Here is a 23365-nt window from a genome sequence, read left to right as displayed (position 1 = left end):
GAAGTTCCTTGAATAAGCTATATTCCTACCACCTTTTTTTTCCCCTCTGTCAGAGACGTTTGAGCCCCACACAGGAACCAGACTCACATTGTTCAATAGCCACGGACGTTTCCACAGTAGCTGGGAGGGTCGAAAGCTTTTTCCGCTCTTTGTTACAAATCTTTTTTTTTTTTTCCTTCCTTCTTCCAACTTTCCAGTTAAAGTATATCGCTGAGGCATTCCTGAATTAATCCAGGCTGCGCTTCAGAGGAGAGAACAAGAGACAGGTGTAACTGGGTGGGAAAAAACCCACGATGCTAGTGAAGCTTTTGCTCATCTGTAATACAATAGGGTTGGCAAAGCTGGTCAAACACTCAGACCATCACGGATATCATGATGGTTCAGTGCACAAGCCGCGAATTTATGAGACCTCTGCTTACCCCCAGAGGACTCCTCTGTCACACGGGGAAGAAGGTTATTGGGAGGCAGAAGGGCTCAGGGAGGATACTCAAGATTACCCTTCAAGTATGGTCTCCTCACATCAGGAAGAGAGCGAGGATTTTGAAGCTGCGAGCCCACAGGCCCGAAATGGGTAAGTACCCCAATGTACCTGTCTTACACGTAATGATACAGCAATCCTGTCTGATGCTTTTATAATCTGCTGGTAAAGGACCATTTTCGATAGAAGTTTCTCATTACAATATATTAGATTTTAGGGATCAATCTATACCCAAACAGGGGGGTTTAAAATGTTTTAACTACAGAAGCAGAAAGCTACACTGCTTGTGGAGGATGAAACCACAGATGGGACCGGCTCTTTGTCCTCGTCTGAGATGGCAGAATAGGCTTAGGTCTCTGGACACACCTGGCAGATACGAAGCCTTCCAGTTCTGCCGTAGCACCATAAACCAAAACATTATTTCTGGAAAAGCAGAACTAGATAAAATTAATTTACTGACTTTTTCTCATCACAAATGGATGCTGATTATTTTTGTTGATTGTGACAACCTTTGCCCATCATTGGAATGTGCCTGGCTGCAATCTTGGGCCTTGGGAATGGAGAGGGAAAGAAAATGGCAGGTTGTTAGCAAAACAAAAATAGTGAGGAGTAAGTATAACAAAGTAAAGAATAATAAATAAGCAGGAAAATTACTACAGGTTCGCACTCCCAAAGGTTTTCATGACAGCGAAATGCTTCTCATGGTAATCTGTAGCAGAAGAGTAACCAGCCTGAGTGGAAAAGGCAGGTACTTCACCAGAAAGATTTCCAAACACTAGGATTTTTTAAGTTTTACAGGGCATGTAAGTAGGTCTCTAAATGTTTAAAATAGATGAAAACCAAGCAGGACAGTGAATGAATCTTTAATAGCCCTGATGGACAGGTACTGCAGAGCCCTGTTTGGGAGAGCTGAAACAGCAGCACAGTGAGTGCTGTTCACAGCTCAGTGCTTGAGGATGCCCTGGTATTTTTCCCTTTAAATGCTATTGAGGAAAGAAAAAAAAAGGGAGATGGAAGGAGACTATAAAGCCTTGCTCATGTCATGCTTCCCTTTCACGCAAATTAAAGTATGCAATCTTGTTTCTAATCTCATCTACATGTAAAATTAAGGCCTCCCTCCTGCATGTAGTATGGTAAGTGTATTAAAGCCTTGCTGCCCTTCACACTACATCTTCCCACAAATCTGTACCTCCTACCATTACCCTTAAGTCATTTTCTAAAGCCTGGAAGTGTTGACTTCCAGTTTCCTGATGGGTAGTGTTCGATAATGACATGCACCGTTAATTCACCAACTCCTGGTTAATACATTTCAGACACTGTCAGAGGAAGGAAAACAAAGCCTAAGAGGTACTCTGGACTTCCACGTTGTACTGCAAGGTGGTAATCATCTGATTGCTGGTTGAAATGCTGAAAACATACTGAAAACTATAAGAACTATGAAGATTCAATGGTGTAAAAAGGTGCATGTATAGGTCAGCAAGATGCTGTAATATACTGTCCTAGTAGGGATTTCTTCCTTTGCTATGTAACTTTGTTCAGCACCAGCTTGTGTAACTCAGTTCAGCACCAGCTATTACTCATCCTAATTTCCTCCCAAGAAGAGAAATACTTCCTCCTTTTATGGAGATAGTTGCATAATGAGTCAAATCATAATGTTCTTCCCAATTATAAAGCTATGTTGATGACTACAGGCAATCAAAATCCAGCCTAGAGTAGCTTTAAGGTATTTGTTCTTTTTGTAGAGCTATCACATTTATAGTGCACACAAGCTCAGGAAGCTGGTATGTCTTACGAGAGAAATTGGAGACTTTGAGAGGAATTACATCCAAAAGTGAGGGGAGAGAGTGTGAATAAGAAGATACAGCACGGCTCCCTTTGTAACTGCACTCCAAATTCTGAAAGTCAAATGGTTGAAGCAATGTACCTTCAGAGCCTGAAGTCCTCAAGTGCGTGTCAGGTGCTCATGGCTGGAGTACCCTGCTATGCATAGACAAGAAGTTGTCACGAACCTGGTATTTTCTCCCTAGAAGTGTGACACATGCCCTGGAAAAAAACATCGAGGAACTGGGCTTATATCTCTAAAGGGGAGAGCAAGAAGAAAAGCATCAGGAGATAACCAGGAATTAAGAGATACAGGGAGATAAAGACATGCCATAAAAAAGCCCAGGGTGGCGGGGAATAATTTTCTACCAAAACTATGTCCCACTTCTAGTTTTCTTTTGAAATAAGAAAATACTTTTTTTTTCAGAACTAGGAAATGAACAAACAAACGAACAAAATCTATGGTAACTTTGTCTCTGAGAACAAAGTTTTGACTCTCATAATTTTCTAACAAAAGTGACGTAGTTTTTCCAACCTCTTGCTATTTTCCCTACGTATTAGGAATAGTGGTTGTTACAAAATATTCTCAGAATTTTTTTAAATTTAGATTATTATTTTTCTTATTGCGGCTATTTGAATAATTGAGACCATCACATCTAGTAACTAGTCAGAAAGAATCCTCTGGTTTCCGTTCCAGCATGTAAGGTGAAATGACTCGTCAGATCCCAGTCAAATGCTTGGATATGTTACTTAACTAATGAATTCCTCTCAGAATAACAAGGTTATTCTAGTAAGAGTTCTAAAATAAGAAAATCAATAAGAACTCACTGGCCTTTAGATGACTTTTTAAAAAAGATAAATGTGTGGATAATAATCCTTTTGTATCAACTATTCTTTAGAGAAAGAACTAGGTAACAGTTTAGGATCATCTCAGCTGTTGCTTGTATCTGAGTGCACCAGAGAAGCTCTGCAAGTTCAACGTGGACAAGTGTTTGTACTTGTTATTTACAAAATAAAAAATACCAAAAAGGGCCAATTTTCCAAAGGAAATAATCTTTTTTTTTCCTTCCCTCCCCAGCAGCTGTACTTCATATGAGCTGATTGGTTTGACTTTAGATATTTTATTCTATGGCTGAGGTAAATGGACACACATGTACCCAAACTTTCTGCAGAATTAAAAAGGGAAATGAAAGCACAAGTATATGAAGAGGTCTGTACTGTGAAATTGCTGGACTGTATTAGCATTTGTTTTAGCAATGGAAGATGAAGAGCAAGAACAGTAAAAACAGGTTCTGGATTTCATAAATACTCAATGCATGCTACCCAAAATAGGTAATAAATACATTTGCACTGTTCACTTCCCATATAAAACAGATGCCTAATGCAGAACTTCATGGGAACACTCTGTTGTTACCGGTGGCTTTCCTGTGTGTGGATACAGGCAGCTAAAGTGAGGCTTGAAAAGGTGGCCGGGACATGACCAGATATGTGGAAGTTCTAGAAATGATCCAGTAAATATCAAATAAGAGCTTTCATTAGCTTTGCATTAGCTCATCACCTACCCTAATTCTTACCACTAGGTGTAGCCAATTCAACTGCTGTCTGATCAAGTCATGTTGAAAGGGATAATAAATATGTTAAGGAGATAATACATCACTATTGTTATCCTGACAATTGCTATGTTGGTGACACACCTGATGGCTTGTGGAAACTCATCCTAAACTGACAAGCCACCTTGGAGATTCTTCTTTCTTTAGAGCCGCTTCCATCAAATACTTGGTAATGACACATGAGCTGGCCTCAGGGGAGCTGAAGGAGAGGGCTGTGTAAGTATACAGCTGTGTGCCCTCCCTTAGGCTGTACAGTTCAGACCTGGGCAGACAGAACTGGACACATATGTCCTCCTCCGTGCAACTGTATGAGGGCCAGGAACACGGTGAGCCAGCCTTTGAAAGGAAAGGTTCCCTGGCCTTGGGAAGAACACGCCATCTTCTCTATACCTTTGCCATGGACTTAGCTCTGTTGATCTGAGATCCACAGGAAGACCTCTACTGTAATTACACTCAGAAGGGCTTGTTTTCTCTCCCTACAAACAGATTATTTCTCAAATCAAGCAATGCACTGAAGCACCATCAGTGGAGCACTGTAGCCCAAGGCTCCTATCTTTTCTCAGCACTGAGCAGAATCGCAGCCGGCCGGCTTTAATTTAATCCATGTGCCCGCAACACCAAGAACAGTCAGGCTGACAACTCAGATTTCACGCACTTAGTGTTCATATTTCATTTAAAAAAAAAAAAAAAAAAAGATAAATGAAACATCTAAAAGGTACAAGCCCATCACATGCTAGCTCTGACAGCAAAGCCCAAAGCCGCCTGTACCCTCAGTTGCCCTGACCTGCCTGTCAAGTAACACTGTAAACCAGATCACTTAAGTGTTCCAGGTTAAAAATAATCTTAGGAAAAAACAGAGGTTATTTTTAACTTTCCCCCTCAGTAACCACACTGGTTGGTCCCCAAATGGATGGCTCACATAGTATGGGAGAAATGGACTGTGGTGATGAGATAGGAAGGAGCAAAGCAACTAAAGCTGGTTTCCCCATCTATGACAAAGTCTCACAGAACTTCTCTGCCTTTCCAAAAGTGCAATCATTGCCAAGTATTCTGTTTTGGATTTGCTCTCCAGTTCGGTAGGTGGTTTCGTTTTCTTTCTTTCTCTTTAATCCACAAACACACGCTCAGCCTGTCATCTACTGGGATTTTTCCTTACAATTACAATGTGTGTGCAAAAAAATGAAAAAACAAAACCTAAAAAAACCCCAAACCCCACCACCTGAACTATAAATAGGAAAGGCAGAAATCTTCAGCATCAGTGAACCCTTAATTACATTAACACATTTTGAGGTTTGGACACACGACTCTGTGCAGTCAGCCCTGATTAGAGGAAGGCTTCCTGATGCCATCCAGGTGTGCTGTTATCTCACTGAAACACACCTCTTCCTCTAATTGGGCACTGAGACAGCCACAAAGAAAGAGGCCTGGTTTTGTGATTACCCAGGGTGTCAAAATACAGAACTATCTTCCGAAGTGTAGACAAGCAGAGAAAAGCCAAATCAAGTCTTATTCTAGGTAAAGTCAGAACAATGCTCAATCTTAATAGCTTATTTATTTGTCTGCTTTTACAGGAAAACATTCATTGATTTAATTAAGACCAATTTCACACTGACTCATCTATTTCTTCAAAACTAGACAGGGACTTTCTTAGGAAGCTTATGGGGTACTGACATTTCCCAACAAAGGGGCATAGAACATATGCTTAAAATAAAACAGGTTTGGATGAAATGCGGCTAAATGTGATCTTCAGCCCCTGACATCCTGCAAACTAGTGGAACGACCATTGAGTGCTCAACAATAGCTTTCGCAGTGCCAAGTTCATTAACAGAAGCAATTGTTTCCTATCAAAGTTAGGCACTTGGCTCCTTTCAGGACTTTAAGAAATTGCCCAATATTTGGCTCTTGTTGAGCTGCACAGCTGCAGGTGGAAGGACTCCCTTTTAGCATATTTGATGCAAATGATACAGCTTCATTGCATGTGATATAGGAGTTATTGAACCCTCTGTGCTCAAAGGATTGTTTCGTTTCACAGCTCATTAGTGTAAGCTGCAGCAATTCTTTCTTTCAGCAGATAGCAAGGGATCTCTTGTTTCAGCATAGCCACAGAATCACCATCAGCACTATTTACCACGCGGATCCGACGCCTTCCTACTTGTGAGGGTCACTACCCCTTGAGCGAGTGATCGGTGGCCAACCCTGAACAAAATTACACTCATGCCCAAAACATGGTCAGGGCAAACCCTGGTGCACATTGTCTGCACACCATCTGTCTGGGAAGGTTGTCTTCCTGCGTGTTTTTGACTCACTGGCATCAGCACAGCTGTGCTAGTAGGTGGCCGCTGGCTGTGATTCCTCCTTCAAGACAAGATCTGACAAAGGAGTGAGTGTGCTATAGAATCACACATAATCACAGAATCATTAAGGTTGGAAAAGACCTTTAAGATCCTCAAGTCCAACCATCAATCCAACACCACCATGCCCACTAAACCATGTCCCGAAGTGCCACGTCTACACGTTTTTTGAACTCCTCCAGTGACGGTGACTCCACCATCTCCCTGGGCAGCCTGTTCCAATGTTTGACCATTCTCTCCGTAACAAATTTTTTCCTAATATCCAGCCTAAACCTCCCCTGGTGGTGAGCTTAAGTCTGCAGGAATCAAAAGATGAAATCCAAGTGTAAGCTGTCCTCTGAGAGGGCTGAGGAGCTTCTATTGTGGGGAGGGTAATATAAATGAGGTAATGGCTGTGGATGTTTTGTGAAGAGGAAAAACCTCTTGCATCTATTTCTCTGAAGTAGCTTGTACAAGTTGGATCTGGCTCAAAACCAGCTCCCAGCCAAGCCTGCTTTCTCTTGAGCTCCTGCTCCCAGTGAGGCTCCAGGTTCAGGACTGGATTTGCTCAGAAAGCCTTCACTGCACTAAGTCTTTAGGACATTCTGCAGGACAAGTCCCAGCTGATACCAGACTAGCTGTCTCTACTGTTGGAATAAAAGTGGCATTCAACCAGCATTACTCAGGGCTCTGGAAGACTTCCAGCACTGTATGGAAATCCACATGTTTGAAACTACCACTACCACTCTTTTCAGCCCAGCTTGTTAAGGTAAACTGCAAATCGATCAGTCTGCTTAAACCCCCGTGAAAACCAGGGTGGTTCCTGGGATGACTCACAGGAAAATCCCACACCCTGCCTGAGAGGGAGCTCTACTCATCCTAAGGGAAAGATGGAAAACTATGAGAATTTCTGCTGTCTGATTGGAATACAGGGCTGCTGGCTGCTCGGGAAGAGCTTGACAATTCACCAATAGACCACCAGCAATCACTGCTGTCTGCTAATTAAAAACGCGATGGCACACCGTGTTCCCTTGGAAAGCCAGCACCTTTTTCAACAGCTGAATACCTTCTGCATTCCATAATGAATAAAGAGAGATGTCTGTCTTAAAACTGACATGCATAGTCCTAGTTTAGATTAATTTAAATGGGATTATTTTACCTCTGTTTTATTGAGGTTGCTTTTCCTTGCCAGTGAGAATTTTGCACTGAGGGAAAAACAGAACATAGATTATTCCATAGCTAAAGCCCTATACTTCTTTTCCGCTTCAACTGGTATGAATCAGGAGTCGTTCTGCACAAGTTAGTGGAAAATTGCTTCTTTGAATTAGAAGAACATAGTCCTCTATCATCAACTTGTAGCACATTTATGCAGCAGTAATTGCTCATCTGGTGCCTTTTGCACAGTATAGAAAAGAAAGTCTGATGGACCTGAAAAGTTCTGTGCTCTGTCAGTGGTAGACACGGTAATGGCTGGACAGGAGTTTTAAAAGTAACTATAGAAACTGGCTTCCTTGAGAATAGAAACCTGAGGAAATTGATGTGAAGGACAACCCAGCTGTACTAGTACAGCCAAAGGAACAACAAAAATTATGGAAAAACAACGTCCTGAAGTCCTTTTGTTCAGGCAAAAATTCCACTGATCTAGGAAGTGTCTAAAATTATGCATTGCAGTGCCAATCGAGAGAACATGAAACTAAAAAAAATAAAGCATATAAGTACCTAGCTGAGCTGGAGGGCATTACTCACTCACGATCATGCTGCAACTGTCGGTGTAGCGCTGTATGAAAAGAGACTACCCCGTATTCATCTGAACAGAGTGATAATTACTGCAGACCAGCCATCTCGCTTTATCTCCTGGTTCTGTGGGTTTCATTTTGTTTGCTATGAAATAAGGTGGTCCAGCCAAATCCTAGAATCAGAGATAGAACTGCCTGCATTTTGCAGTGTTTCAGTAAAAGCAGAATTAGTGTCCAACATAAGAAAGAAAATCATTGTAAGATCAGTTTCTAGTTTAAAGACCTTAAAGATTCAAATAAAAGGAGCTTGAGCTAACCTAAAGTTGCTGAATCTTATTTAAATACAGAATGCCTTGCCATCAGTTGTATTTAACTTCAGACAAAAGAACACATTTGCCTCAAAATAAGGCAAAAATGGATGACTCTGTTCATGTGAAGACTCTATTCGATAAGGAGACTAGTAAAGAAAATTATTCACATACTTTTTTCCCCGGTTAAAGAAAAAGGATTCATTTGCTTGGAATGTAAAACAGGAAAAGCAACTGAACAACTGAAACATCTGTAGCCCTGAATTTGCTAGGGTTCCCTTAAGTGTTGCTCTAACGTGCAGTACTGTTACAAACTTTACCATTCACCAGACTGGAGAGAAAGCTCTTCTGCTTTCCTCACATGAGCAACTTCTTTCTACTCCTCTCTCCTTGGCAGCAGAGGCTCGAATCAAAAGGAAACTGTATTAAAGAGAATAAAAGCAGAGGGTGTTAAGCTGGTTATATATTCAGTGAATGAAGCGACATAATTACAAAGAGAGGAAAAAAAACGCAGAAGCAGAAGACAAAGCTGCTGTGTTCCAGAAACCAGCTGAATAAAGAAAGTGCTATGTGTGAAAGAGCAGCTCTTTGAAACTTCAAAGCCCGATTCAGAGCCCACTGGTGCCAGCAGAAGTCGTCCTGCTTGCCTCACTGAACTTCAGATCAAGCCTTTGTAAGTCTTTAAACTGTTCCACTTAACATTAAAGAATGACATATTTCCCTCAAGGTTAATACAGTTAAGGAGTATTTTTAGTAACAGATATCAAAGTTTCCTTAAAGGAAGCATTTGACAAGATGTGCAAAAAATAACTGCAATAAAAGTTTCACCTTTGGGCACATGTATCTATATTGCAGCTCATTACAGATGGGAAAAAATAGGCCTTATTGACTTATTTGATGAAGGAATAAATTTTGATAAGCTTCATGGAACTCAAAACCACTAAAAGTTTTTGTTATTAAAACCAAAATGTGATATTCTGTAGCACTTCAGCTCCACGAATAAGCTTTTAAGATCAAGTGAGGGAGAACTAGCGAGCAGATACTAAAGAAAAATGGACACAAAGAGATGTGACCACCATTAAAGGAAGTTTTTATTGAGAGTCCATCAAATCCCCCTTTTTTCATGCTATTCATTCTGCATAATGCTAATAACTGTCCAAAGTAAGCATCAAGTTGGGATCAACCATTGATTCCATTTCTGATACAACAGAAGACCTTTCTACAAGTGGGAAGCCCACCAGGTACCTCCAACACGTTAACAGGTTTTGAAAGGGAGTCCTCATACTTTCTATTAAATTTGTGTGCACATTTACATGTGCAATATAGCAAAAGTACTCACAGTCATACGATGCCCCATTCTTGCTCACACATGTGCTGACGCATGTAAACATTTGGTTTAGATTTCTATGGCCTATATGACTCAAAGGACTTGTTTGGGAGCTGCGTATGGTGGGAAAAACAAATCAGCCCAGATGATGATTCATGGGGTGTGGATTGTTTTCATTAGGAAAGAACAAAACACTAAAGCCAAAGAATCCTATTTTAAAAGGAGGTTTCCACACTGAATGCAGCCTCCTGCCTGGATCCGGCAGGCATCCCGCGGGCAGACCCAAGATACTGCACCTAGCAACAATGCCAGCCAGCTCCAGCAGCAGCGCCCGGTCACTTTATTTCCCCAGAAAAAAAAACAGAGAGGATTTGACGGGGAAAAGCCACTCCCAGCTATGGCTTGCCAAGCGTGTGTGAGAGGACAGCCTCACTACAAGCACAAACCGGGGGCCTCTTTCAGAGTTATTCATCTTACGCCGACCACTGAAAAGCGATGAAGCCTTATACAGCCTGGTGGACAGACGCACACCTCGGAGGCAGACGTCAGCCAGAGCGCGTGTGTTGGTCTGCTGGCTTTAACTGAACCGCCCGGTGACACAAGCAGAGCGTTTGGGAGAGTACCGATTTAATAAAAACTCGAGGATTTGTCCTCTGGTTCAGTCCCATAGGAAACAAGACTCCCATCAACAATAAGCACAAAACCTCCCCCAGTCACTTGCAAAGGCCTTAAAACTACAGCTCACCAAACCAGCTGTTATGGCTTGAAATCACAGCCAAGGCTGCAGCAGACTGCTTTGCTGTTCAGCTCTCCCAGCGCTGCAGGCTTTGCCAGATTCCTGCCCCTGCTTCTAAGAGATGAAGAGCTTTGTTTGCATGGGTGCTCACTGCAATCGCAATCACATTTTCCTTAAGAAACAGGGGAGCAGAAGAGACTGCGTACACCCCAGCAAGCCTGCTGAACTGTTCCCAGCTGGCCCAGGCTGCCTGCCCTTTCCTCCTGCTGTTTCCAGATTCCTTGCAGCTTCCTCCCCTTCTCCCAGCTGCCCACCCGCTGCGGCCACAGCTTCTGCTTTTGTGCAGGACTCAGTTCCCCAATTCTTTCTGCAACTCTCTCAGAGAGGCAAACTTTTTCCATATATGCTGATTATCAGAGATTTCGTTCCTGTCTTCCCGTTTAAAAATATACTGCCTAAAGTTCAGCTGCTCTTTAATCAGACATGGCTCTCTCCCTCATACAACGCCTGCTCCATCATAACACAAGCGCTGACAAACTCAGGGAATACAAGAACCTCCTGATCTCTCCAAATACCCCAACTGACACGACTAGTACCACATAAGGCCTGATTTTACTTTTTTCCCCTGAGAAACTAGTGTTGATTTCTTATAGGAAAGCAATTTAATAGTATGCATAATGGCATATAATATGATTTCTAATTTTTCTCCAGGCTTCATTTACGCAGATATGCTGCATATATTGACACCAGCAAGCTCTAAGGCTCATAGTAATGGCTGTGACTCTACCAGATGCTGTTCTACTGGAGGTAGAACAGCAGACCTCTAGAGATGCCAGACAGAGGGAGAAAACCCCAGATCCTGTGAAAATAGCACCTGCTCACTTATCAGGTTTACTCTTGGGCATTCAAACTTTCCAGCACTGAATTGCCAGCAGCAGTATCAGGAAGAACAATGGTAAAAAAACAAAACAAACCACAAACCAAAAAAACCCTATAAAGACCAGTTCTTGCCATCACTAATACACCAGTCACATGGACATTTAACACAGCAGAGTAGCTCAGTTTTTGAGATTCAAGCGGTCTTCAACCTGGACAGGTAATTTCATGACAATTAGAGACCTGTTTTCTCCGCAGGTGCTTTACCGTGAGGGAGTGAAAAAGGCCTCGAACCCCTTTTGCGACTGGTTTCATGCCAATCTTCCCATCTAGAAAGCAGGACTGTAATGTAAACTGTGGAGTCTGGCATTCCAGTTCAGGATAGTTAACAGCCCCAACCCAGCGTGCATGAAGGGATGTTTGGAAGAGCCACAGGTTCCGCTGCAAAGGGAAGAGCTGAATTTCACGGGTGACTGGGGAAGATGGGGTCCTCCGCAGCCTGCCTGATGCCCAGGTGGCACGGGCTGTGGAAGGTCACCGCTTCAGAGCCTGAACCACCGAGGCTGAGCTGCCAGAGTCAGTGTGGCTGTAAGCCCCTTATTTCTCAAAAACTGCATCTGCATTTGAAAAGAGGAACTAAATCCAAGCCCCACTTGCATTTCCCAGGAGAGGAACAGTCCGGTTAACTGTTAACCTGGCAGCCTGTTTGGGCCTGTCTATATAGAGATACTCTGGAAAGTTAAGGTGAATTAGCTGTAACAGTGAGGGTAGTATATATTTTTAAATTTCTCCTCCGAACTGCTCAACCCTACCTTTTCCCTAAGGAAAAGGATTAGCATGTTTTAACATCAGTATGTTGTTGAGTGATACATTGCAACTTCTTAATGGCCCCGTGCGCACACGGTTTTAGAAATAACCGTTGTAGGTGCTCTCCTACAATAGGCAGGACATGCAGCCAAATTCGTGTTAAACGCAAGGCCCCCGACTGTCTTTAAGACAGGTTGTCTGTAAAATGCAGTTGCTGGTTCAGTGACTCTTCCTCTGAAGGTTTTGTAGCCAGAGTTAAACAGTGAGAGAGCAGGGACCCCTTGTCTCCCTATAGTTTCTTTGTCCAAACAAAGCTGTCACATGCCTTTTCTACTCTTCACTATCCATAGAGAATGGTAGGATCCCATGGTGTTCGACTGATGAACTTCTGTAAACACACCGTCTGAAACAGTGGGTTGAATACATGCATAGTTTATCAACAATAACTGCAATTACTAGTCAATCAGATGTTAATAATCACATTGTTTTTTCATTTCCCATTACAGTTATTACTCCTCACTTCCTGTCACTTCTGATCTTGGATTTTAACCATCAAACTTCAACCAACAGTACACTTCCATGTCTTAACTTTAAACTTTTGAAAATGAAGAGGCTTGCCTACACTCTGGGATTAACAGATGTCTATATAATTTGGACTTGGAAAATTTACCAGACTAGTAACACTCATGTGTCCTTGCTATAAGCATAAAGCTAAACCCAAGAAAACCACCCTCATTTTTCCAATATTATTTTCCTGCAGGTGATGGGAGAAATTATTTCAAAGCTAGTCTAATTCACAAAATCCAATCAGTCACTCTATTATCTTGAAGAAATAATACTTAGGAAGACACCGATTATTAATGTAGTTTGCATAGGATTAAGTTTTCAGAAGCAGTCTGCTTCAACCTGATGAGTCAGTCATCAGGCATCTGAGATGGCAACATGCCGAGAAAAGCAATTTGACATTTAAAGTGACATTAACCTGCAGGTTATCGTGAGTTGGAAATTTCTCCTGCTAAATGAAAGGACTGGAAATGGAACTAATGCATCAAAGTTCAGACAATCAACCCTTTTGTAACAAACTCAGATAAACATCCCCAATGAAAACAAATGAACTGGGAGTGGAGGGAGAAGCTAGCAAGCATTTTCCACTTTCCTCATCATCCAGATGAAAAGGGGAAAAAAAAAAAAAGGGAAAAAAAATAGAAGGCCCTTCTGCATTTCACTCTTCCTTGGCACTGTTACAAGCAGAGACTTTAAAAGACCTACTTCAAATTCCTTTCCCATGTCTTTCTTCCACTAGGAACTGGTGTTCCTTCATGCAGTCCCGCCTGGTAACATACATAGAAGCCTGCATGAAGGAGAAGTACATTGTCAACTCCCAACAGCCCTGTCTAAACGGAGCACCAGACTGCCAGAAGATCATGTAAGTATCCCAAATAACATCAGTGAAGGCAACATAATTTTCTCTGAAGTATCTAGATGGTATTTTAAAAAGTATTTAATGATGTATTTTAAAAAGAGTTAAAGCACCCACTCAGTTTAATACCAAAGTGACACAGGGTCCGATTTAAATGCCTAATCACCATAGGGACATAAGTAACCCGGGAGAACAACTGCCTTTCCAAGCCATCGAGTACAGGACTACAAGGTGATCAAGTGATTTTTCAAATCTTCCCACATGTTTATCCAGAAAAAAAAAACAAACAAACCCACAGACCATACCTTTTCCATGATTTTCAGGTCATAATACACACATAACTTAAAAAAATCTCTGCCTGTGGCCATCAGCGAGACCATTTACATGGCAGGAGTTAGAGATGTGCAATTGCCCAAGTGCTTACTCTTCCTTCAGAAGGACTGGCTGCCCAAAGAGTACTGGTGAAAGCCAATAGTGTACCTTAAGGTACCAGGGCTGATACATTTTTAATGTTAGGAGACACTGAATCACAACACACTTCTGAAGTGAAATAATATTTAATACTCACCTACATGTTTTCACACCGATGTAGTTAATTGATGGCAGAAACGTTTTTGTTATTTGTTAATACAATTAATTTCTCTTTCTCTGAACAAAAAAAAAGTTTCATGATTATTTCTAGTGGAGTTTTTAAAAAAAATTACATCTGCCTTGGTACCAGTGACATTCTGGAACATTTGTTTAAAAATAAAACTTTCTCTACAACTCATCAGAATATTACAGAAGTTCCAGCTCAGTCCAAACTTGATTGAAAAGGACTCTATTACAATAAATATTACAGTTGTGTTTCTGATGGTTACATAAATTTGCCATCTGTGACATTTCTCAGACTTGTGAGATCAGTGCCAGCATATTTGGAAAAAATCTCTACTGAAGAACAGTGAAGCATGAGGCAGACCCCTGGAGCCCTGCTCACTGAGTAGTAGTTACATTCTGTCTGCATGTAAGAATTTGCACACACCTCCTGTTGTAGACAGTAGTCCTGAAAAGCAATCTTATGTAGGGGAAAAAAAAAATGCTGTGGACTGCCTAAATGTTTTACTAAGCAGCAGTGATACAGTTTATGACAAATTTCTTAACTGTGTTCTGCATGAGTCATCTAGGACATGTTTGGCACCAGACTGCTGCTAGTCAGTGAATTTAGCCTGAGTGATGCCAGCTGACACTAACTTGCAATCTAATGCCCAGACCCTTACTCCCCAGGTACAGGACAGCTCTGAAGCCAGTCTACCAAGTAAAACAGAAGGTTTTGAAGTCTTTGCAGTGGAAATGCTGTCCTGGATTTATTGGCAAGGACTGCAAACAGCGTGGTAAGGAAAGCCAGAGAACAAGCGTGAGAATTAATGACTAAATGCCAGTCATGGTGGCAAGAAGTGTTTGCCTATTTGTTTTTCCTTTTTTTGAAAAATCAATGCCTTATTTTCTTTGGTCTGCTATGCCCCAAATCACTGAGACCTTGGAACGAGGAGTAGTTGTAATTAGCTGCAATTAGTAGCTAGTAGCATTAGCTACTTATTCTTCCATTAGCAGCACCTTTGTAATCTTGAGACATGGATAAAGGTATTCATTTGCCGGGGGGCCTGTCAGATGTACAAGTCCATCTAGGAATGCCTAATTCCGGTAGAAACTGGAGACATCGGAAAGCAACACTAGTATGCGAAATGCCCCTACGGTCAATTTACAGGATGAAGTCATCTGGCTGGGAAATCACAACGCATCCGAGTTCAAACAAGGTAGGCAGCATTCAGTCTCCAGCCTGCACTGCCGCCTCCTCCCTGCTTACCCCGGCCGCACCGATACCGGCTCCTGGAGGGGGGAGCAGCCCTACGACACAGGAACACAACCCAGGCTGTCACTTCCATGGAAGCTCTGGCAACAGCCTTCACATACAACAAACTACTACAACTCCTTGCACTGCTGAATAATGATGCATGCAGCTGCTAAGTAAAAGAGAGGGGGGGACAGTGTGGTTTAAAAACTGGAGTGCTTCATGGCATTATCAGAATTTAGCAAATAATACTCCAAAAGTAGAAGGAGAATTTAAACGGATAAAAGGTAATTCCCCCTTGTAATTAAGGCAACCATAACAAAAATGTCAAACACTTGTGTGAAAATTTTCACACAGTCTCTGTCTAACTCCCCTACCCAAACAGACTCCATGGATAAAATGGGAGTTCCTGTTTTTATCTCTGTAGGTTTAGCTTTTCTTTACAGATTTACCTCTAAGGTGATGACCCAGCCTGACCTTAATTTATAATCTTGGGAGGGTATTACCAAATACAGTGCTTCTTGTTTAGTCCCTCCTTCGTTACACTCAGTGAGCAAAACCAGCTGCTCCATCTTTATCTCCTCATTTGTACAGCATCACTCACTGTAGTTGGTGCCATCAGAAAGTTCAGGTAACTACGGAACAAGGAAGAGGAATTTGCAGATCTTTTGATAGGACCCCCCAGAAAAAAAAAGCACATATTTGCAATAGACTCATTTCTTAGGAGCAATAACTCAGCACGAGTTAAAAAACCCCACCCCTGCTGCACAGCATTATCATTTATGCAATGTTGTATGCCAGTGCAGTACTGTAAGCAAAGTAAATTCTCCAGAATTACTTTCCCTAAGAAACAGGCGATGCAGAGGCCTGTCTCCACATCGGTTAGACTAGACATGAAACTGCCCTGCAGCGCCTTGCTAAACTGTAGTAGTTTATGCATCTAAAACATTTTCATTGATGTATTACATCTCAATTGCAGATCCCAATTTTATTCTGGTGCCAGAAAATCAAACTGAAGGATGGGAAGAAGAGGAGTTCTCAAACCACAGTATGTGCTTGAAGTTATTTTGCTTGCCATTCTTTTACCTCTCAGTCGCAGATCAGAAAAGAAGATGTATTTTTAGTTGCAGTTTTAACATGATAAGCTATGGACAATCTCTCTAGTGAAAGCATTATTTGGGAAGGCTTTTACACAACTGCATTTATTGGCATAAATGAGGGCTTTTGGTGTAACACTACATGAATGTTCTAGACAAAGCATCCAAGAGTTTCAAAAGTGGTATGCTGGGTGGTCATCAGCAATACCTAGTGAGAATGCCAGCTGGTGCAAGAGCGTTAAACCTTGCAATGGCATGGATGTTTAACCCCTTGCTCAGTTAAGTGGATTCACAGGAAAGCACACCATGCTCAGAAGTCTTACCAGAAAAACAATCTATTCAAAAGGCTATTTTAGAGGAGCTACCCAATAGCTTTGAGATTATTATTATGAGATACCGTAGATTCATACCTCAGGCACTCTGTCCTACCCATCTAAGTATCCAAGAAGGACCTTCCCTCGCCCTCTGGGGAAACGGTGTGGCTTGCAGTGCTGTTAAGTATCTTCTAGCAATTGGCATTAGGGTAGTATTGTAGCCCTGAAAGAGAGTCGTCTTTACATTACGCTCTCAGCACTGAATGAACAAGCAGTTGCTTTACAGGACTTAAGTTTATAAAAGATTAGATTGAAATGTCAAAGGTAACCCTGGAGGGTAAGAGACCCCCAGGATGGCACAGTTGGGATACAACAGTTTCTGCAACTCTCAGTGTACACTTTGAAATCTACAGCTCAATTTAGCAGGAATTTATTTAGAATAACATCAGCTGAAGGGCTCCTCAGTGAGACTCAGCTATGACACTTACACCCTGTGCTTCTGATTCCTTAGTGAAACACCTCAGTTGCTCTTTCATCCTGTCCTTTTATTCTGGGTTGTTAAACCTTGCTATCCTTTCAGTCAATTGGCTTGAAAGGAGTTATTATTCCAGAACATTTTTACGGCGTGGGGAGATTTTAAATGAACAGCATTTTACTGCCATGATGGCTAGCGTGGCTGAAGTTCTTCTGTGAATCATTAAATATATTAGGTTTTCATCACTGTTGAGAAAAAAAATCTTTGCAAAGAAACTGCGAGTTTAGGTGCTATAAATCAACAAACCCCCTAAATGTCAGTGCAAAAGTTTCAGAGAAAAACTACACAGGTGTTCTCAGAGGTCTTGTAGGAATACCTGTCGCCTGGTCGCTGCACTCCGTTGTATGACTTTGTTTTTTTAATCTTGTGATTAGTGTCAACACCTGTGGATTCAAGAGAAATGTTGGAAGTCATTCAAAATCAGGAGGCATTACTGGATGATCTTCAAAGTGATATTCATCAAGCAGTCAGCAACTTAGGAGACTTACAGAGAATATTTGAAAACAACGGTACAAGCATGGTGTTAGAAGCGAACCAGAGCAATTCAGGTGAGAGGTCTGACACAGAATTACCAGTCTGCCAACAGGCCCTGTAAAACCACACAGATCAGAAAGACAAACTGAAAACAAAAATACCCTGATATTCCTTGGTCTGCTGGTTGTTTCTAAAGAGAGCAAAAATGGATGCAATTCCCATACAAATGAATGAACCAAATTCAAGAGCAACTTGAAATGGGCAATGAGATGAAAGGCAGATTCCTTTGCACTTTTCTGGAATTTCAGAATATGCCTTAACCACAGAATAAAGAGGTTGCTTATACTCACTTACTGTTCTGCTTCTATGGCTTCTTCTCTTCCATAGGGATGCAGAATTTAGGTTTGTTTTTTGTCCTTTTTTCATACTCATGCTATATACTCTGATGTGTGGAATATCAGACTGGTGTACGTAAAAAAAAGTAACATTGAACCCTTCTCTGGAACATTATTCCTGCTGTATATAGGAGTTGGAAAAAAAGAGCTACCGAATTTGACCTATTAATGTAGGCTACATTGGCCTGCAGAAACATTTTCTAACGGTACAGACTATCGTCCTCAGTAAACTTCAAGGCACTCAAGTTTCAACACTGAAGTTATACTAAGGCTTGATTTCTAATTCCCACCTAGTAAAAATACTTCACAGATTTTTCAAGTTATTTAGTCCTGGCCTGGAATATTCAGCTGTTAAGATGCTGTATAACTTTGTGAAGTAGAAAGTGCATTGCAGAAAGCATCAGGAAAAGAACACCATGATGAGACAGTCAAACAAGCAAGAGCCCACCAGCCAAGAACTGGTGGTGAAAATGGGCAGTTACAGCCACTTACAAAACTGCTTGTCCAGGGGTTTCAAAATGCAGTATATTTATGACTTAAATGGGGCAGTCAATACACATCTAAGTTATTGTCTGCAGACTCAAAGACACAATGTGCTTCACAGTATCCTTGGTTTAAAATTAGGCTATTTTTGCAATTGTCAAAATTTATCTTGTGGTCAGATTTTGGCGAGTAAGATGGCAGTTACTATAGAGAAATACATACTTGAGTTACCATGGCCAGATTAAGATGTGTTCCAAAAGCAGAATTTAAATTTAATAAAATTAGTTTTTTTTAAACTGTGTTAACAGATCTACAGGAAAGGCTTCTGCAGCGAGTTTTGTTTCCCCATGTGGAGAACTTTCTAAGGAAACATTTTAACCCAATGTGGGCAAGCTTCAACAGAAGCTTACAGAACCTCTCAAACATGGTAAGAAACCTGTCCCATGACGTGGAAGCCAACAAGAAAAGCATAGAAAGATTCCAAGAGAGCACTGTGCCCAAGAAGGAATTCCAGGAGCTGGGAACTAAGTTTGAATCAAAAGTCCAAGAAAATGTAGTGAAAGTTGATCAAGTGAAAAGAGATATGGAGAATCAACTGCAAATGCAGCAGGCTAGTATTCACTATAATCTCACCATGATCAAGGCAGATACTGACATAAAGCTCAAGAAGCTTCATAAGATACAGCAGTCCCATTTCTTAGCTTTGAACAACAGCATAGCAAACATGAAACAAGAGCAAAACAATCTTGAAAATAAATTTGAGACTTTGAAAAAAAATTTAACAGAACTCTCCTCACAGCATGGTCCCAAAGATGAAAATACCCAGTTAACCATCAGACAAATAAATGACATTCTGGCAGGGCATGCAAAGCAGCTTAAAGAACTTTACATGGAGTCAGACGTGGCCTTTCAGAATATTGCAGTTTTAGAGAGGTGGTTTAAGGAGTTAAAAAAAAATATCTCGAAGTACAGGCCAGAAGATCTTACAATAACTTTAATGGAGAAATCACTTATTATGGAAGAAAACAAAGCAGCAGTGGAAAGGCAGATGTCAGAGCTCAACTATACTCTCTCAAATCTTCGGGAAAACTATTCAGATCTGTTGAGGTACATGGAGGAATGTAATTGCCAGAGAATATCTTCTGACACTGATGTACTGGAGGAAGATTTAAAAAATATCACTTATTCCCTTGAAGGCACCCAATCACACTTAAAGGATATGAAGCACTTAGAGTCTGTTTTCAGAGATCTCTTGAGGAATGAAATTGAAGATCTCTCCTCAGCTTTTCCGTCTATCCATCAGTCCCTTAATCTCCGTCAAGAAGAAAACAGACAGCTTCAGTCGCAAGTTACGGCTTTTTCAGAAGACATAGGCTTGTTGAAGAAGAAAGATGAAGAAATTCATCGACACATCAAGTATCTAAACAGTTCTTTCGGCTCTCTTTTGGAAGATGCCATGCGCCATGAAGCAGCACTGGAAGCTTTACTGGGAGAAGAATTTATGGAAGTCTTGTTTGAAGAAGATCCTAGTATCCTAGTATCATCAGTATTTCAGCTGCAAGAATCTCTCAGACATATCTCAGATAAAATCCAAGAACAAAATGTGACTTTAGAATCTCTTATGAAGAGATTTCATCTCTTGGAGAGAGGTCAACAGAATAATCACGATGCTCGTACATCTCATAAGCATCCCAAAGAAGAAACGCAAACATCCTCTACTCTAGATGAAGTTAGTAGTCAACGCAGCATCGTAGAACATATGGAACCTAACTATGAGGCTGCCAAAGATGACTCCTTGGATAGCTCAGCTTATAACGATATCATGACTCTGAAGAATGATATCAAACACCTGAGCCTGGCAATCAAGAGGCATGAATCCAGAAGTGACATGAATCTCTGCTGCAATCACACAATAGCAAATATAATTGAGCCATTCAACATTTCTGTGGAAATTCTCTCAGCAGATTTAGCAACCATCAAGCGGAAGCTGGAGGAACATCTGCTGATTTTTAAAAAGCTATTCGGAAGCGATGAAGAATTAGCTGCCTCAAATATAAGTCTGGATGTTACCAAGATTCAGTCAATGCTGACCAGAAAAGTGAGAAGGCAACAGAAAGGTCAAGACAAGCAAAGAGACAAGAAAAAGCCTGAGAAGCACAGAGAAAATATGCAAGTGATAAGTGGAAGAAATATAGTGCCGACAGAACTTTTGGAAAAAGGTGGGTTCTTTTCTTTTACTTGCTCATGTGCCGGTCTAGCTTCTTTCTGGGCCCTGTTCTAAGTTCCATGCACACAGCCTATTAGTTGTGAGACCTGTCAGTATCTTGTGGGATGCTGAAGGGAGAAGTTCTGACATTATTTACATCCTCCCCCTCCATCAAAATAAGCAGTTCAAGTGAGAACCAAGTTGATACACTGCTGCACTTTGCTCGAGGCCAATTACACCCATTACAGCTGCTGGGAAATTGGCCTTGAATTAATTCAACTTTAGAACACAAATGGTGTTGTGTTCTACACGTTTAGAACACAAATTTTGTTTGTAGATGCTCATGTTAATGTAGTAGCAGTTTTCTCTTTTGAAGCTGATGGGGAGTGCTGGGCTTCCAGCTCTTGCTTCTTTTTCCTCTCTTACTTGAGTCTGGAAGGAGCATACTGAAAACACCAAATCCTTCCTAATGTGGACAGATATGTTAAATGAACTGCTGACCAGAGAACACACTCCCCCTCTTATGGCTAAGCTTCAGAGACAAGTTTTCACCTTATACTTCACTGTGACTGGCCAGTTCCTTTTCCCTGTAAACGCATGGCCATAAGCACCTGGTAATTACAACCACCACAGCTTTAGCACTGGGTCTTATGATTGTAGCCCTTGTTATGGACAAATAACAAAGAGCAAAAATCAGCCCTTTTAGGCATCTGTGCTGCAAAACTGTAGTTAAGACTGAATAAGCAGAGAATGTATTTCAAACTGATTTGTCTTTAGGACAGCAAAAAAGTGCTACTTTTTTGTAAGTGGTCTCAGCCTTATACTTTTCCAAGAGTAGTGGTTCAGATATTTCCAGGGAACCATTTGATCTAATCCCAGGCGCATACCCATTTCAAGCATTTAGCTCGACAAAGGAGCATACAGAAATCAGGCTTGATAGGGCTTCACCCTGTCTCCCACCCTGATGATCCTGGGGAGAGAGGAATGCTCACTGCTAAAACCCTGTTCCTCTTTCTTTTTCAGACTCATTGGTGGCATTCCATGTGGGATTCTCAGAAGGAAAGGATAAAGAAAAAACTCTGAGGTTTAATGAAACTTACCTCAATTATGGAAACAGTTACTTCCCTGAACATGGCTACTTTAAAGCACCACATAAAGGTGTCTACCTGTTTGTCATCTCTGTGGAGTTCAGTTCAGGACCAGCATTAGGACAACTCTCCTTTAGCCGTGGGTACAAAAAAACTCTCTCAAGTAGTCAGAGGAAAACACCAAACGGGAACACCATGACTACTTTTGCTATGGCAGAAATGGAGAAAGGGGAGAAAGTATGCTTTGAATTGCTGCAGGGCTCTGTAGTGAAACGGAGTCCACCTGGGACAACAATGGGTGGATTTCTAATATTTAAAACTTGAATAGTGACATTTTGTTTTATTGGTATCTTTCCATAGATGCAATGGATCAATTCACTATTGCTTCATCTGTGATGTATTCAATCCTACTGCATGTGTTTAAACATAGCACTACCCTAGATTTGTCTTCATGCTTCTTTTCTGGAAGTGTTTGGCTTTTGATCAGTTGCTTACGAGCAGCAATGGGACTTTCTTTCAAGCGATAAGCTAATGGTTTGGACTCCACATGCATCAGCACACACATTCCCAAAGCGTTCCACTGTGACAACTGCACCTAATTAGAAAAACTGTTTTTTGGAACTTCCTTCACTTATAACACAAATAATTTCTTCTTTCCCCAGCAAAAGAGTATTTTCCCATGGCAAATACCCCCACCACTGGCAAGGAAAAGATTTTAGGAAGGACTGTATATATCAACTCTCATATTTTGTGAACAGTAGCTTAAAACCAAGAAGCCAGGACAGTTTTACCTTTTAGTTCTCTGTGGACCGCAGGCAGTCACAGACCGTCTTGGAAACTTCTGAAACTCACTCCAATTCAATGTTCCAGTCTGTGCACAACATGAACACTGGAAGAGATGGATCAAACCCAGTAAGATGCACCCTCTGCTACTATTCGTGAGCAACGATCTTAGAAATGGCCCCGTCTTTTTGCTTCTGGGCCTGTGTTGTATTTCAACTACACTGCAAAAATTTAATAGTAATATAACATTGTTAGGATGAATTACATCTACATTTAGACATTAGGAAAATGTCAACGATATTAAAATAAGAAGTGGTGAAAATGCAGTTTATTTCTAAAGATAATCCTGAAGAATATCGTGAATTCAGCCCAGAGTTCAGCATTTAGTAAATAGTTTAAAACCAAGCAAGCAAGCAAATAAAACTAACAGCAAAAAGGCAAGCTCATTGGTCTGCTGTCATTGTTGAACATAAAATAAATTTGTAATTAGAGTAAAACAAAGAGTAGAACTTCTGAACTGTGGAGTGTTTTTTGAATTTCCAAAATCTCAAGATGGCCTTGTCTGGTCATGTCCTAAACTTTTCTTCTGTCAAATAAAATATCCCAGAGGCTTTCATTTTAAAGAAGTTCAATTACTGTGGTATTTTTCCTTGTTTGTCCTAATGCCTTACAAAACAATATTAAAACAATTAAATTTGTCAAAATGAAATGCA

The 23365-nt window shown here is 41.1% G+C and overlaps 1 protein-coding gene across 1 annotated transcript; it reads left to right on the top strand.

The window, feature by feature from the left end:
- Positions 1-267: 267 nt before the first annotated feature.
- On the top strand, positions 268-23365 carry MMRN2 (multimerin 2). The gene is made up of 7 exons (XM_009819577.2): positions 268-571; positions 13333-13455; positions 14713-14819; positions 16257-16325; positions 17598-17771; positions 18884-20794; positions 21805-23365. The coding sequence occupies exons 1-7, from the start codon at positions 294-296 to the stop codon at positions 22191-22193; spliced, it is 3051 nt and encodes a 1016-aa protein (XP_009817879.2). The 5' UTR covers positions 268-293; the 3' UTR covers positions 22194-23365.

Source organism: Gavia stellata, chromosome 9, assembly GCF_030936135.1.
Source record: "Gavia stellata isolate bGavSte3 chromosome 9, bGavSte3.hap2, whole genome shotgun sequence".
In the NCBI taxonomy this organism is placed as follows: Eukaryota; Metazoa; Chordata; class Aves; order Gaviiformes; family Gaviidae; genus Gavia; species Gavia stellata.
The sequence above is the reverse complement of the archived record's forward strand: the minus strand, read 5'-3'. Positions and strand labels throughout refer to the sequence as shown.